The 14080-nt window shown below is 33.8% G+C and overlaps 1 protein-coding gene across 16 annotated transcripts in view; it reads right to left on the bottom strand.

Annotated features, from left to right (window-relative positions):
- tmem132e (transmembrane protein 132E) overlaps positions 1-14080 on the bottom strand; it is a 1079249-nt gene that overhangs the window by 39748 nt on the left and 1025421 nt on the right. For all 16 annotated transcript variants that reach the window (XR_015490395.1, XR_015490396.1, XR_015490397.1 and 13 more), the window contains 1 exon segment: positions 12756-12899. Coding sequence is in view for 13 of the 16 variants with exons in the window: in XM_087252404.1 (XP_087108530.1) it covers positions 12756-12899 (144 nt within the window). In the remaining 3 variants the exon portion in view is untranslated.

The raw sequence follows: 14080 nt of genomic DNA, 5'->3' as shown, positions 1-14080 counted from the left end.
CAACAGTAAAGCTGTACAGGTCAGGTATATATATATATATATATATATATATATATATATATATATATATATATATATATATATATATATATATATATATGTATATATCTATATATGTGTATGTGTTTATATATATATATATATAAAAACACATACACATATATACATATATACATAATATATATATATATATATATATATATATATATATATATATATATATATATATATATATATATATATATATATATATATATACCTGACCTGTACAGCTTTACTGTTGACATTTTCTCGAGCGAAAATTACGTTGACTGAAACTTTGACACACACCACACCCACCAAAAGGGTACCCTTGGTAGTGGAAACGCAAGCATAATAAAGGGGATCCGTACCATCTCCAACCGTAATGTACTATACCACTCAGTGGAACCAAGCCATTTTAAGCACTTTATAATAAACAAGCCAATTTTCCAGGTATTCCAGCACTTGAATTTCTAAAAGCCAAATTCAGGCACTTTAAGCACCTTGTGCAAACCCTGTCTTCCTTTTGGTAGTACCCAATTTTAACGTGAGATTTTTAGAACCAGATCTAAATTTAGCGAGAATGGTTAGGTCGGGTAGAAAACGAGGTGAGGTAGCGGGTAAACAAAAACCTGGTGGGAGCGGGACTAAAAATTCAGTCCCACACAGATCTCTACTGCAGTGCTTTGTAATTTTCTCCATAAATAAAACTTGTATCAGAGTTTCAGCAATGTTTTGTCAGCTTGTCATCCTTCTCAGAAGGTGGTTGACGGTCGCAACATAATAATTATTCCCCCCACACACACATCACATTATTGTTAAATAAAAATTCCAGTAAATGAACACATTTAATTGACAGGATTAATTATTTTTTCTCTCAAATCATTTACCCACAGAACGAGTTAAAATGCTGCTCTGACTTACTCTCAAAGGCATAAAACATGAAAAGCAATGCATTCAGAAGCATTTTAAAAAGCCCAAAAAGGGTCTTTTTACTCAAAACATGTTTCCTAAAATAACACCCCATAGGAACTGGGTCTGACAGCTTTTTTCCTGAGGCATTGTTTCTTTTTTTCCAAAGCAGCAGTTGTTATTCAATGCGTTCAGTCTTTTTTTCTTTGTCTGAATGTACAAAAAGACCCACTAATGAACAAACCACACACATTTTTTTAAATCTTCGAGTTGTTGAAATTTCATTAACGCACACAAAGAGGAACCAAACAGAACTAAAAACTACTTTTCCCTGCTATCCCAACTGGCCTGCCAACACATCTCATATATACTCTCAGCAGTCTTTAATAATAAATTATTTACTGTAATAGATAGCCGAAGCTTTGCTTTGGGGTACCATCTATGATTTATCTAGGGGTCCAAGGCAACTGACACTGTAATCAGAGAACCTAATCTCCCTCAAATGGAGGTCGGGAGCTGCAGTCTCTCCAAGACCAGAGATTCATCATAGTGGGGGGATATCTGTGTAATAAAATATGTAGTCCTGCCAGACAGCTCCCTCTCTTATCCATACCATCAATATGGGCAATTGATCAGAAGAGATGGCTCTCTCCATTGTAGCCTTTAGGAGACTCTGTGGGAAAACTCTGCTTGCCCGCTTTATTTCATTTTTTTTTTAAAGGCAATGTTATTCAGTGAGAAAAACTATGTATCATACTTGATTACTGACATATAGTGAAAGAGCAAAGAGGATAACAGCAGTGAGTAGGAGGTACAGAGAGCGCTTTTCATGTTCAAATGAAATATTTCCCTGCTCGGTCTAAATCTAGGTGTGAGGAATCGAGTAACTTACATTTTTGATGGTCAAAACAAGTTATTGGAAATTTATTAAGAATATGTAGAATAAATGCATAGGGGACAGTTATGATTCAAAATAGATAAATGGTTATTTCATGATGCAGCACAGCAAATCAATTTCACTTTCCTATCTACTCAACAATATTTATTCCCCTCTGAGCTGGTCCAGTTCAGTCCTGTGTGCCATATTCATTTTTTTTAACCCCCCCTTCTCCCCACCACCCCCTCTTAAAAGGTCAGATTTACCAAAAAGCACAAATACAATAAAGTGTCAATGAGTGTGGATATTTCTGTAGATTTTCAGGAATTTGCAAATTAAAGAACGAATATGTAGCATCTCATTTTCGGAAATGGCAAGATGTGCTCTCATTTTGAACGTGCACAACTGAGAAGTATAAACGTTTTATCCAATAAGAAAAATTATTTGTTTAAACTACAATAGAAAAAAAAACACATTTTATTGTAGTGGTTTCTAAAGTTATGGTTCAATACAAATTTGTCTCTTTGGTTGTGTAATTGGTGTCTATTGTTATGGTTAAGTGTACATAATCTGTCTTTTTTTGTTTTGGTGTTGTTTCTATTGCTTTATTTTAATGTAAATTAGTTATATATAGGTATTAATATATAATGGGTATTAGTTTTGATAAAGACTTAAAATAAAATATTATTTATTTTGCTGGACACAAGGAAGAATAGTATGATCTAATGGGGATCTAAATACAACTAACATTTACTGAATAAACTCCAGCATACAGTATACATTATAAACAGGCCCAGCACCAGGATTTCATAACTGAGGATGCATTTAAATCCCATAGGGGGGACTATAGACCTGCTGATTTTGGTCCCTCTTGTTCCTTTCACTTAAGCTTTTTATTCACTTATTTATTATTACTTTGACCTAAGGCAGTAATATGCTTTTTATAGTAATAATAATAATAATAATAATAATAATAATAATAATAATAATAATAATAATAACAACATGTACAGTTTCGCTATTATTGATTTTATCAATGAAGGTTAATGCAACAATACCATTTACTAACACAGACAGATCATGGCTTCAGCGCCAAAAGAGTGCTTCAAGTCATATTTTATTCTCCTTATCTCTCTCCGTTTTATTTCAAATAGTATAAATGTTTAAGGTTTTTGGTAAAGACTTCAAACTATGCCCACACATGCAAGCTGGCCCACTATTCGCATAACCAGTAAACAAATATATATTGAAATCAGCATAACAGAGTCATCACGCTTCACGTTGCCTGTTGCCCAACTAATCATCTATCAGTGCTAGGAAAGTTAAATGTTACAATCCCATGTAAAATAAAATAAAATAAAATAGTAGCTGAATGTGTTACTTAGTTACATTTTAAGGCATTAGTGTAGCAGAAAACTACCTAAAAAAAGATACCTAAAAAGAAAATAAAGAAGTTCACAGTTATTACCGTGTGAATTGGTTACATTTGGCATGGATAACTCACAACTCAATAGGCTATATAACTTTTTTTTTTTCATTATTTTAAAATAAAGATTTCTGTTAGGCTTTCATGAGTGATATTGTCCGGTTGGCATTTGTAAAAAAAAAATATCATAAGCCATTAGACTATTAGGCCTACCTGTCATTTTATTTATTAAGCCTTTTTAATAATGTTTTCAGGTTACATTTTCATTTTTAGGTCAATGAGCTACATTTCAAAAGAAAATTGATATGCTAACTGTATTTTAGCTCTTAAAATCGGCCTACAGTATATTTTCTGGTGTTTAATTTTGCAAATAGCAGTAAAGCCTAAATTACATATTTATTAAGGATTATCATTCAGCTTACCTGCAGCGCCTGTGAGAGGTGGATCTGCGGCAAATCCACTTACTCACACACTATAGCCTATACCCATTTCATTTATAACACTATAATATTGACTTCGCAGGCCGACCATCTTAAAACTCAAAAGGCATTTTTAAGTGTCCTAATTTGACACTGCTGCTGCATAATGGGATGTTTCTTTACAAAACTGTAAAATTGGCTTTAGTAATTTGAAAATAAAAGCAAACATTCAAAAGGGTTCTGCGTTTTGTCAATTCATAGGTTCATTTTAATAATATTGATAATAATGAATATAATAATACGAATATGTGGGAATGTGCAGTGTTTAACTAAACATTTTTATTAGACTACATATCCCCAAACTGAAAAATAATGTGAAAACAAACGGAAGTTGCGTTTCTGCTAAAATTTATTTAACGGCAAATTTCTTCTGAGTTTTTTCCTTTTAGAGCTCAAGAGAGTTGTATTTAAAGAAATAGCTAACCAAAACATGTATTGATATACTGTAGGCTGCGCGCCTACATGCCATACACTAGTCCAGTTTTCTAGAGTGCGCCTTCACTGCCGCGTACGTGCTTTAAAGGCTATATATGAGCACACCCTGACCTGACGTTGGGATCAGATCTCTTGACTATTGCTTTAATTTCACAATTTTCATAATTTAATTGCTATTTCATATTTTAAAATATCTAAATGTGTGTTCTGAAGGTTGGAATGATGGGAGTGTTAGTAATTAATGATAGAAAGAATTTTCAGTTTTGAGTGAACTCTTTTCTTTTCTTTTCTTTTCTTTTCTTTTCTTTTCTATTCGTGTCCCTTTTTGCCCCACCATAGCGCCAGGCCTGATTAAAAAGGAATATGATTTTGTTTTAACAGATTATGCACGCATAATGGGGTGACACTAATGGACAAACCAGAGCAGCGACCACATTGCAGAACATTTGAAATGTTGTTTTGGTCATTCTGGGCATAATGGTTAGAGAGTTGGACAAGGTGTCATGACTTCATGACTTCACTACTTCCCAATTCTTAAAATCCCTCAGCCAAAGTCTGTCATCAAAGTAGTTCAGCACATGTTTTGATTTTCATCTTTGTCTTCTGTGGCACATGTAATTTATTATATAACAAAAAAGGCCCATGTCGGCCTTTTCCAACACAGCAAATTCCATTTTTCTTTTACTTTTTGGTGCCAATATATATATATATATATTTTGACTGTTGACTGCATAGTGATAGTAGTAGTAGTAGTAAGCTTCATTTGCAAATGTTTTGTGCAATATTGCAGTTTTGCACATAAGTCTAATTCACATCTTTGGATGGAAACGTCTATATTGTTGGATGTAAACATATATCGTTGAGAAATCATGCTCTCGAATAGCAAACAGATGACATTGATGTTGGTAATAAGTAAATGAAAAAAAATGAGCAGCTTGGACATTCCCCTAAATGTCTCCTTTAAGGTTCTACATTTCAGAAAATAGAAGTTAACAAAAACAAAAAAAAGTACAGTATCAAGAATGAGAGATCAATAGAATACAATTGCACAAAATAAGGTAATCATTCAGGGGTTAACAATTGCTTTAATGGTATTTGTAATACCAGTAAGCTATATAAAATAGTCACCAACCACAAAAGGTGCAGGTGGCACACAACAAAAGCAGCTGTAGTCTACATTATCGAGCATGTTCTGTCTGGTTCCTAGTGAGTCTAGAGTCTCGTAAATGTGTTCCTGCTGCGCCACTTCTGTTGACGTGCGCTCAGACTTGACCCGCTTGCTCCTGGGGCTTCTAATAAACTTGGATGGATAATTTTAAGTCAAAAGCAGTTAAGGACTGTGGTTGTCACTAGCCAGCAGGGGTCATTTGAAAATACATTTTACATGCCAGCCAGAAGTCAGCGTACCATAGAGTCCTTAATCTGCCTTGGCACCTTGGTTCCAGAGGAGTGGCAGGGGCGAGGTCAGGATAGTGCCGCCCATTGAGAAGCCTCCAGCTATACACACACACACACATGCCAGCTGTGTTTAATCCAACAAGCGCCCTCTGTAACCCTCCACCATCCAGGCTGCCTTCGCACAGTTAACAGATGTACTTTTATCTGTGTTGATGGTATCATGTGAAGGCCGACTATACATGGTTAAAGATGAACATGCTGCCTACAGCTCAAAGCAGAAGAGGATGATTTCGATTTAATGTGACAGCTAGTTTCTATACAGAAATAGAACTGTTTCTCACTTCAAATCCAAAGAAATCTAGTCCTGAATGTTTATTGATCAAAACAATCTCAGCTCTTCTAGATTTAAAGACACAGTGTTTCTTTTTTGCTATAGAGGGAACACTTATAAAAAAGGCGCAATTTGATGACTGAGTGCAGTGACTGAGTGTGGAATCATGGGAGTTGTTGTCTTTGTGACATTCTAGGAGACTCTTGTAGAACTCATGTTTTCAACACAGGGTTATACTAACAACGTAGCCCCATATACATTTCTGGAGATCACGAATTATGTAGTCAGATAAACGTATGGCTGCATTTATACTTCAAAACAAATGCTATGGGGTGGTATGACACCGTTCCTGTTCTCGCTAACTAGCTGACCGCTTACCTCCGTATGGACGGCTGTTACCAGTTAGCTCGCTATGTATGTCAATGGACTTGATACGCAGAAAGGAATTGACCATGACGACGAGGTTCGAGTCCGGTAAAGAATGGTTACAGAAAGAGGGTGAGACAAAAACTGAAGCCAAAAATAATAATAAAATAAAGAAGTAACTAACAGGGTGAGAATGTAATAAAATCTGAAAACGTGTAAAAATCAGGTGAGGGCATTTCTTTTTCGGGATTGCTTTTGTAAACTGTCGGTTGGCTTTAGGGAAGTGGGTGGGCGGGTCAATCTGTGCTTGTAAAAAAAAAACAACAACTTTTGGTTGGGTTTAGGGAAGGTAGAGGGTCGATCGGTCAGTCATTCAGTCAGTCAACAGCGGCCTCTGGTGGATTTGCGAAGCAGAGTGAGAGCATTGAAAAGACGAGCACAACGCAGCACGAAATTAAATAACATTGTTTTAGTGGTTTTTGAATATCTGAATGTAAAAAAACAACAACTTACAGTTGAAGTCAGAATTACTTATATATATATATATATATATATATATATATATATATATATATATATATATATATATATATATATATATATATTTCCCTCCAATTTCTGTTAAATGAAAATAAGATTTTTAAACAGCTCTAAACATAAGTTTTATTAATGCATGTCTCATTTTATCTTTGCCATGATGACAGCACATAACATTTTACTAGACATTTTTCAAGATATTGGTAATCAGCTTAAAGTGACAATTAAAGGCTTAACTAGATTAATTAAGTTAGTAAGGCAGGTTAAGATAATTAGGCAATTCATTGTACAATGATGGTTTGTTCTGTAAACAATCTATAAAAAGTGGGCTAATATTGACCTCTTAAATGTTCTTTAAGAAATTTAAAAACTGCTTTTATTCTAGCCAAAATAAAACATATATGACTTTCTCCAGAAGAAAAATATCATAAGAAATACTGTAAAAAAAATCTTGGTTCTGTTAAACATTATTTTGGAAAAATTAAAAAATACACAGGAGGGCTAATAATTTTGATTTTAACTGTACATACTTTGCATTTAAGCAAAAATGTACAAGGGGCCATATTGGGAAGGAGCTATATTGGGAATGTAGCCACCATGAAAGTGAAAAAATGGAGCTTAACTGGGCACAATATACCATTTTATTATTTATTATTATTATTATTTTTTTTAAATGTATTTATTTATTATTATATTTTTTTTACATCAGTCATTATTACAGATTTAGAATTTACAGATAAAGGCATTGATTACCCTTTTTTGCATCTCTGTTGTTAGTTGATTGCTTGTACTTAATTAACATTCACTCTGCTTGTATGCAAACTAGTTTGTGATGCTAGATTGGGTTGGTCATTTTGAAAAATGAACAACAGTGTCTATGATCTTTAAAATATGCTTTGTTACTCAGACTGGGCCGAAGGTTTACCTTCCAACAATGACCCTAAACACACAGCTTAAATCTTCTTCTTGAATCAGCCCAGCCTGAGTTAAACACAATTTACCATCCAAACAGACAGAATTGGAGAGGATCTGCAAGATGGAACGGCAGAGGATCCCCAAATCCAGGTGTAAAAAAACTTGTTGCATTTTTCCTAAAAAGACTCATGGCTGTATTAGAACAATAGTGTGCTTCTACTAAATAGTGAGCAAAGGGTCTAAATATACCTAGCACCATGTAATATTTTAGTTTTCTTGTTTTAATAAATCTGGAAAAAATTCAACAAATTCTGTGTATTTCAGTCAATATGGGGTGCTGTGTGTACATAAATGAGGGAAAAATATGAACTTAAATTTGAAAAACTATGAACTTTACATAATCACTGTGTATGTGTATATGTGTAGTTTTTCAGTTACTTGTGTATATTTAAATGAAACGAACAATGTGCTTTAAATGCAGACTGTTAGCTTTAATTTGAGAGTATTTACATCCAAATAAGGTGTAGGAATTACAACAGTTTGCATATGTGCCTCCAACTTGTTAAGGGACCAAAAGTAATTGGACAATTGACATTATATTTTATATAATTCTATTATATAATATTTATAATATTATATGTATTTACAAGTTGTGTGTGCGTGTAAATGATCAATTTATCTGTATCAAACAGAATTTTAAAAGCATCTCAAAGTAAAATTATGTTATAATTAATTATATTTAATTTCCATATGAATTTGCATCAAAATAAATCAGAGATACTTAAATAACACTATTAAATGTAATATTTAGCCAATCTCAAAATGCTGTGATGTCTAAATGTACAATTTCCAATAATTCTTAGTTTCTATTATTAATAAACAATTAAAGGTACAGTTAAATGATCTGCCTCAGTCAGAATTTATAACAGGGACGCATCCGGCAGTGGAACTATCAATTAAAAATATATTTAAAGGCAGAAGATAATACAATAACATCTACTGTTATTATATAGGGCTTACATTATTCAGTCACTGACTGCACGTATACCGGAATCAAGGTATATGACTCATCTAATTAAGGCTTCAGAGTCTTCCATACGTGATGATTCATGTCTAAATTTGTATGTTTATTGTGTTGGGAATGTGTGCAGTCCGGCTGAGCGGCGGAATGGAATGGAAACGTGTGTTCTCAGATGGCCAATGTGCCTATCAGAGCTTTGAGATCAGATGGGACAGACTGTTCACAGCTTCCTGCTCTCAAACACAAAAAAGCCCCACAGGGTCTCATCATTCAGCACTCCCACATTATACACAGAACAATATAGACATTCATTACTCTCTCACGAACACACACACAAATAAACATACCCTCCAAACATGTGCACAAATATCCAAAGATACACCTCGCTGCTCTTATGCGAGCGCTTTATTAGGAGCCTGCATATATAGAACCTGCGGCGAGCATGATATTAAAAGTCATTTCCATGCAAGCGCCATATAATGTCATTCTTAAAGGAATGCATGTACCCATCTGTTCCGGCATCCCTACCCAGAAGTAAAAGCATCAGCTCTAGGCGAATAAAGCAAAGTTTACAATGAAAACCTGTGCTTTTTGAATAAGATCAGCCAGAAAAGATCTTATTGCACCCTGTAACCTTTGCCTTCTGCATGACGCTTTTTTTCGTCACTGCACAGAGCGTTATATTGAACTGTCAGGACTCATGTTGTCTCAGCTTGAAGGGCTCATCTTGAATTAGCCTCCAAAGTTCAATGGCCCAGGCGGCCGAGAAAAACCCACTCAATAACACCAGAGCTAATGCTCGGCCAAAGCACCGTGGCGCACACAGCTATTCTGAATCTTAAAACGGATAAACAACGAATGCCCTCACGGCCCGTCTCGGATGACTTATGGATCTCAATCTTGGCGGACAGACGACACTGCGAGGCGCATTTATTATTTCTCCATATTTTTGGTCGTGGTTTATAGTCGAATTGGATTTCTACTTCTGAATGCTGTCGTGCCATCGAGCAGATGGAGGAGACTGACGAAATTATTGTTTCCTTGAGCAAAGGACGCTGCTAAATGTTTTTGGCCTATATTTGCAAACCCTCAGGTGGGACCAACTGCTTCTTGTGCAAATAGAGAAGAGGGGGAAATGCATTAAATCAAATATATACAGTAAGCTTTGAGTTTTATGATTGAGAACCAGTAAGCTACACCCCCCTAAATAGCTTTAAATAGCTCATTCATTGTATATGAATAAAGATTTAAATTTGGGTCTCTTCTTGACAGCTATCATATGGGTTTTTATTACACAACTAGTGCAAATATACTGTAAATGGTTCTTCATCCTTTATAAGAAACTTTTTAGATTACTTTTTGCCTTGAATTGGAGTCATGTGTCAGGATCCTGCCACTTCGGTCTTGTTAATTCTTGTTTTTATGGAGTCCAGTCCAGACACTGTTGATTAGCTATTCCTCCTTTATAGCTCCCTCTTGTCTGCGGTAATCTCACAGTTCATCATATACTGCACGTCATATGTAGCTCTTCATTGTATTGCCTTTTCTTGATCCTTCCTGTCCTGTCCTGCCAGCCAAGTCAAGTTTATGTTTTGTCTTTTAGTTATTTTTTTCCCCTTTGGGTTGTTTTTGTTACCCTTTGTTTTATTTTATTATTAATTAAAAACCCATTCTGTTGCATTTGAGTATTCGTTTCCTTTACCTCACCCTGTACCCCGACATCATGATTAATAATCAGGATTTACCGTGAATTGTTTAAAATTGATTATGATTGAAGTTGGTTGGGATTTGAACACTTAATAAATTTGAATTTTTTTTTTTTCTAGCCCTCCTGTGAAGATTTTATTCTTTTTCAGATGTTCCTAAATTATGTTTACCAGAGCAAGACAATTTTTATATTTTTTTTTCTTCTGGAGAAGGAAAATTGTAAGTTTCAAACATTTTTAAAGTTATTTTATGGTCAATATTATTAGCCCTTTTAAAGAAAAAAAAATATATACTATTATTATTTTTTTACATTGGCTACAGAAAAAAAAAACACTACTGTCCAATGACTTTGGACAATTGAATTGCCCTTTAAGTTGAATCCTAATATCTCACAAAATAATAGGCAAATATTAGATACTGTCATTATTGTGATAGCCAAATAAATTAGCTATTAGAAAATATTTATACAAACTATTATGTGTTGAAAAAAAAAAAAAAAATTCACAGGAAGGCTTATAATTTTGACACACACACAAGCACACGCACGCACACGCACACACACGCACACACACGCACACACACACACACACACACACACACACACACACACAAACATAATTTTTTTAATTTTTTAAAAACAGCAGCAGACATTGTGAATGAGAAAACTCAGTCTGCGCCAAAAAACATGGGAGAAAAACTCCAACCTAAGAAAACCAAAGACAAAGTCTTATGATTTAATTAAATTAGAAAAACATATTTAATTTTAATATTTTAATATTTAATTTAGAATTTGCATTATTGAATTTTTGTTTTTAATAATAAAAAACATTTTTATAAAAGAAATGTGCAGCATTTGAAAAAGAAAGAAAAGTAAAAAATGGTATCGTGAGATCAGTAATGTGTATCAAATCATGAGTTGTCTTCATCGTTACATCTCAAATCTAAATGATTTAATAATCTAGTGAAAAAAGCTGCATTAAAAGCTATTAAAAAGACTATCTTTCACAGAAAAAAGACCAAACAAAAACAGCACATAAGTATGAAAATCCTTTGGAGTGAATAAATAAGTTAATTTCCACTTATTTTCATTGATTCACCCTTCAATCATATACATTTACGATTGTTTATTTTACAATTTATTTTATGTTATGATTCATGGATAAATTTAATATTTTACCTTAATATTTTTATACTTATTTATTATTTATTTGTGCTTTTCTTGATACTTTTCTTGTTTGGTGAAATTAACTAGTGTGTGGTTTCATATTGTTTGTGTGTGTATTCACTTCTATTTTACACTGTAAAACCCAACAGTCAACTTTATCTAATGAAATGAGTGTAGTTATTTCTACTCATTGGAAAAGAGCTTAACTCCGTGTTGAAGGTGATGAGTTAATTAAATACCTCATTACTTCAACCTCAATGGAGTTGTCTTGTCAACAAGTTCACAGTACTCATATAGATTAGGTTTAACTAAAATTGTTGGTAGCAATCGGTTTCCTCAAACGGTTTGAGTTGCCTTAACTTATTGGGTTTTACAGTACTCAGTTGGTTTGAGTTTTCTTCATTTATGTGGTTTTATTATGCTCAAATTATTTTGTTTACTCAAATCGATTAAGTTTACAGTACTCTTTAGGATTAGTTTTTGAACTTAAATGGTTTGAGTTACCTTAACTAATTGAGTTTTACAGTGTAGTAATATTGTATTTACAGAGCTATTATTTTCTGTCTGTTCCAAGGTAAACCAAATAAACAAATCTAAAATATTGTTTTTTCTTGGAAGATGATATTTAATATTCAAATCATTTTTGAAATAAAATAAAAATATGATCATTTTTAAATATAAAAATGTTGACTCATACTATTCTTTCTGGCTATTTCCACAGGAACGAAATACCAAACAAAAACAGCACATAAGCATAAAAAGCTCTTTGGATTGAGTAAATGATTAATACATTTCCATTTTCATTGAATCACCCTGACTCTATTTGCAGCTAATCCTCAAGATACATCATTACAGTTCATAAAACAAAAGATTTCCATGAAACTCTTCATTCAAAAGCATCAAACGCAGGTCAAGTTTGTGGCCTCTGCTTCAGTTCAGTATGAGACGCTGTTCTTCAGAGCGCTCAACACTTCCGATGTACTGTCAGACACTGAAAAGGCATCGATCCCTCGAGGGGAAGCACTGGCCACAGGAGCATATATAAACATCGCTTAAATGAGGTTTTGATGGCCGTTTTATGGTCTCTTAAGTTGTCTGCGATTGATTAGAAGAATAGCAGAGGAAGTCCTACATTGCTAAAGCTCTCAGTGTGGATGTGACGTACCTTGACGATGTCCTCGTTGAATGACTTGCACTGCACAGAGGATGAAACATCGGTGACTGCTCCATTTAACTCAATAGAAACCACCTTGACAGGGATGGCCACAGTTCGGCCAGTGAGAACCGCCGTGTTGATGATCTCTGTGTCCTGGATATGGAAGAAAAAAACGGGAGAGGATAAAAGAGAGAGCATGAGTCAGGAGGTTAGCAGAAGTTCACCGCTGCATACAAATCTGAATGTTCAGGAAAAGCCCTGGAGTTAGTGCTAGACTGGCTAATAAAGTGTAAAAATGGTTCCTCTGTTAGATTCTAAAGCCACAAGCTTCTCTATCTTGGATGAAAATGTTCAAGCAATTGAAAGTCCACAGTGGTTTTAAAAACGTAAACTGAAAAAAAAATATATTCAAAGATGATTCCTTGGTTTTACTTAATTTTTTAAGTTCAGTAGTTGTAAACAATTTGTTTGGGCTGAAGTTAAACAAAAAAATTAAGTTGACCATTACTATGTTTAATTTGTTTGTTTAAATTCAACACATTTAAATAGTTTTTAACAGTTTTACAGACATAATTTTTTTAGTGTATCAAGAAATCTGAAATTTATAAATGAAGAACATTCGGGAGCCTGGATTGCAAACCATTGAAATTAACCATTAACCATTGAATTAACCATTCTTACTGAAATTCACGCTTATGTAATTATAAAAACATTATGGAAAACGTTATGTACACGTAATTTTCCGAAGGTAAAATTTCAAACTCGGCGTTTAGAACAGACACAGTTATGACATTTTCTTTGTCTATTTGTATATGACAGATAAATTTACGATGGGTGTACTTTACAAACACAAAATGCAGTTTCACCATGGACATGACCTGATTACAAGTATGAATTAAAAAGCGACACTCCACTGTCACAATTACGTCACCGCTGTCACATGCATTAATAAACAAGCAAGAGCAATTGAACACAACAGTGCACTTGCTGTGCACTCTTATGTAATTTACGTTAATATAATTTGAAACTTAATGAGGTGCATTTTCGCTGTTTTTCTTGGACACTTTATACAGAATCAAAAATAAGAATGTGCTGAGGATAGTGACTATAATGTAAGTTGACATTACGGGCAGTGAGCGCAGAATTTTTCCGTTAATGACTTAACGGTGTTGACCTATAACATGACTTTAGTTGATTGAGTAAGGCTTAAAAGTTAAACAAAAAAAGTTATTGGTAATGCAAATTTATAATAATAATAATAATAATAATAATAATAAAATTACAAGTTTTAATATATTTACGGCATACACATATAATAATTATTAATTATTATT

Source organism: Danio rerio, chromosome 5, assembly GCF_052040795.2.
Source record: "Danio rerio strain M-AB ecotype USA chromosome 5, GRCz13ab, whole genome shotgun sequence".
In the NCBI taxonomy this organism is placed as follows: Eukaryota; Metazoa; Chordata; class Actinopteri; order Cypriniformes; family Danionidae; genus Danio; species Danio rerio.
The sequence above is the reverse complement of the archived record's forward strand: the minus strand, read 5'-3'. Positions and strand labels throughout refer to the sequence as shown.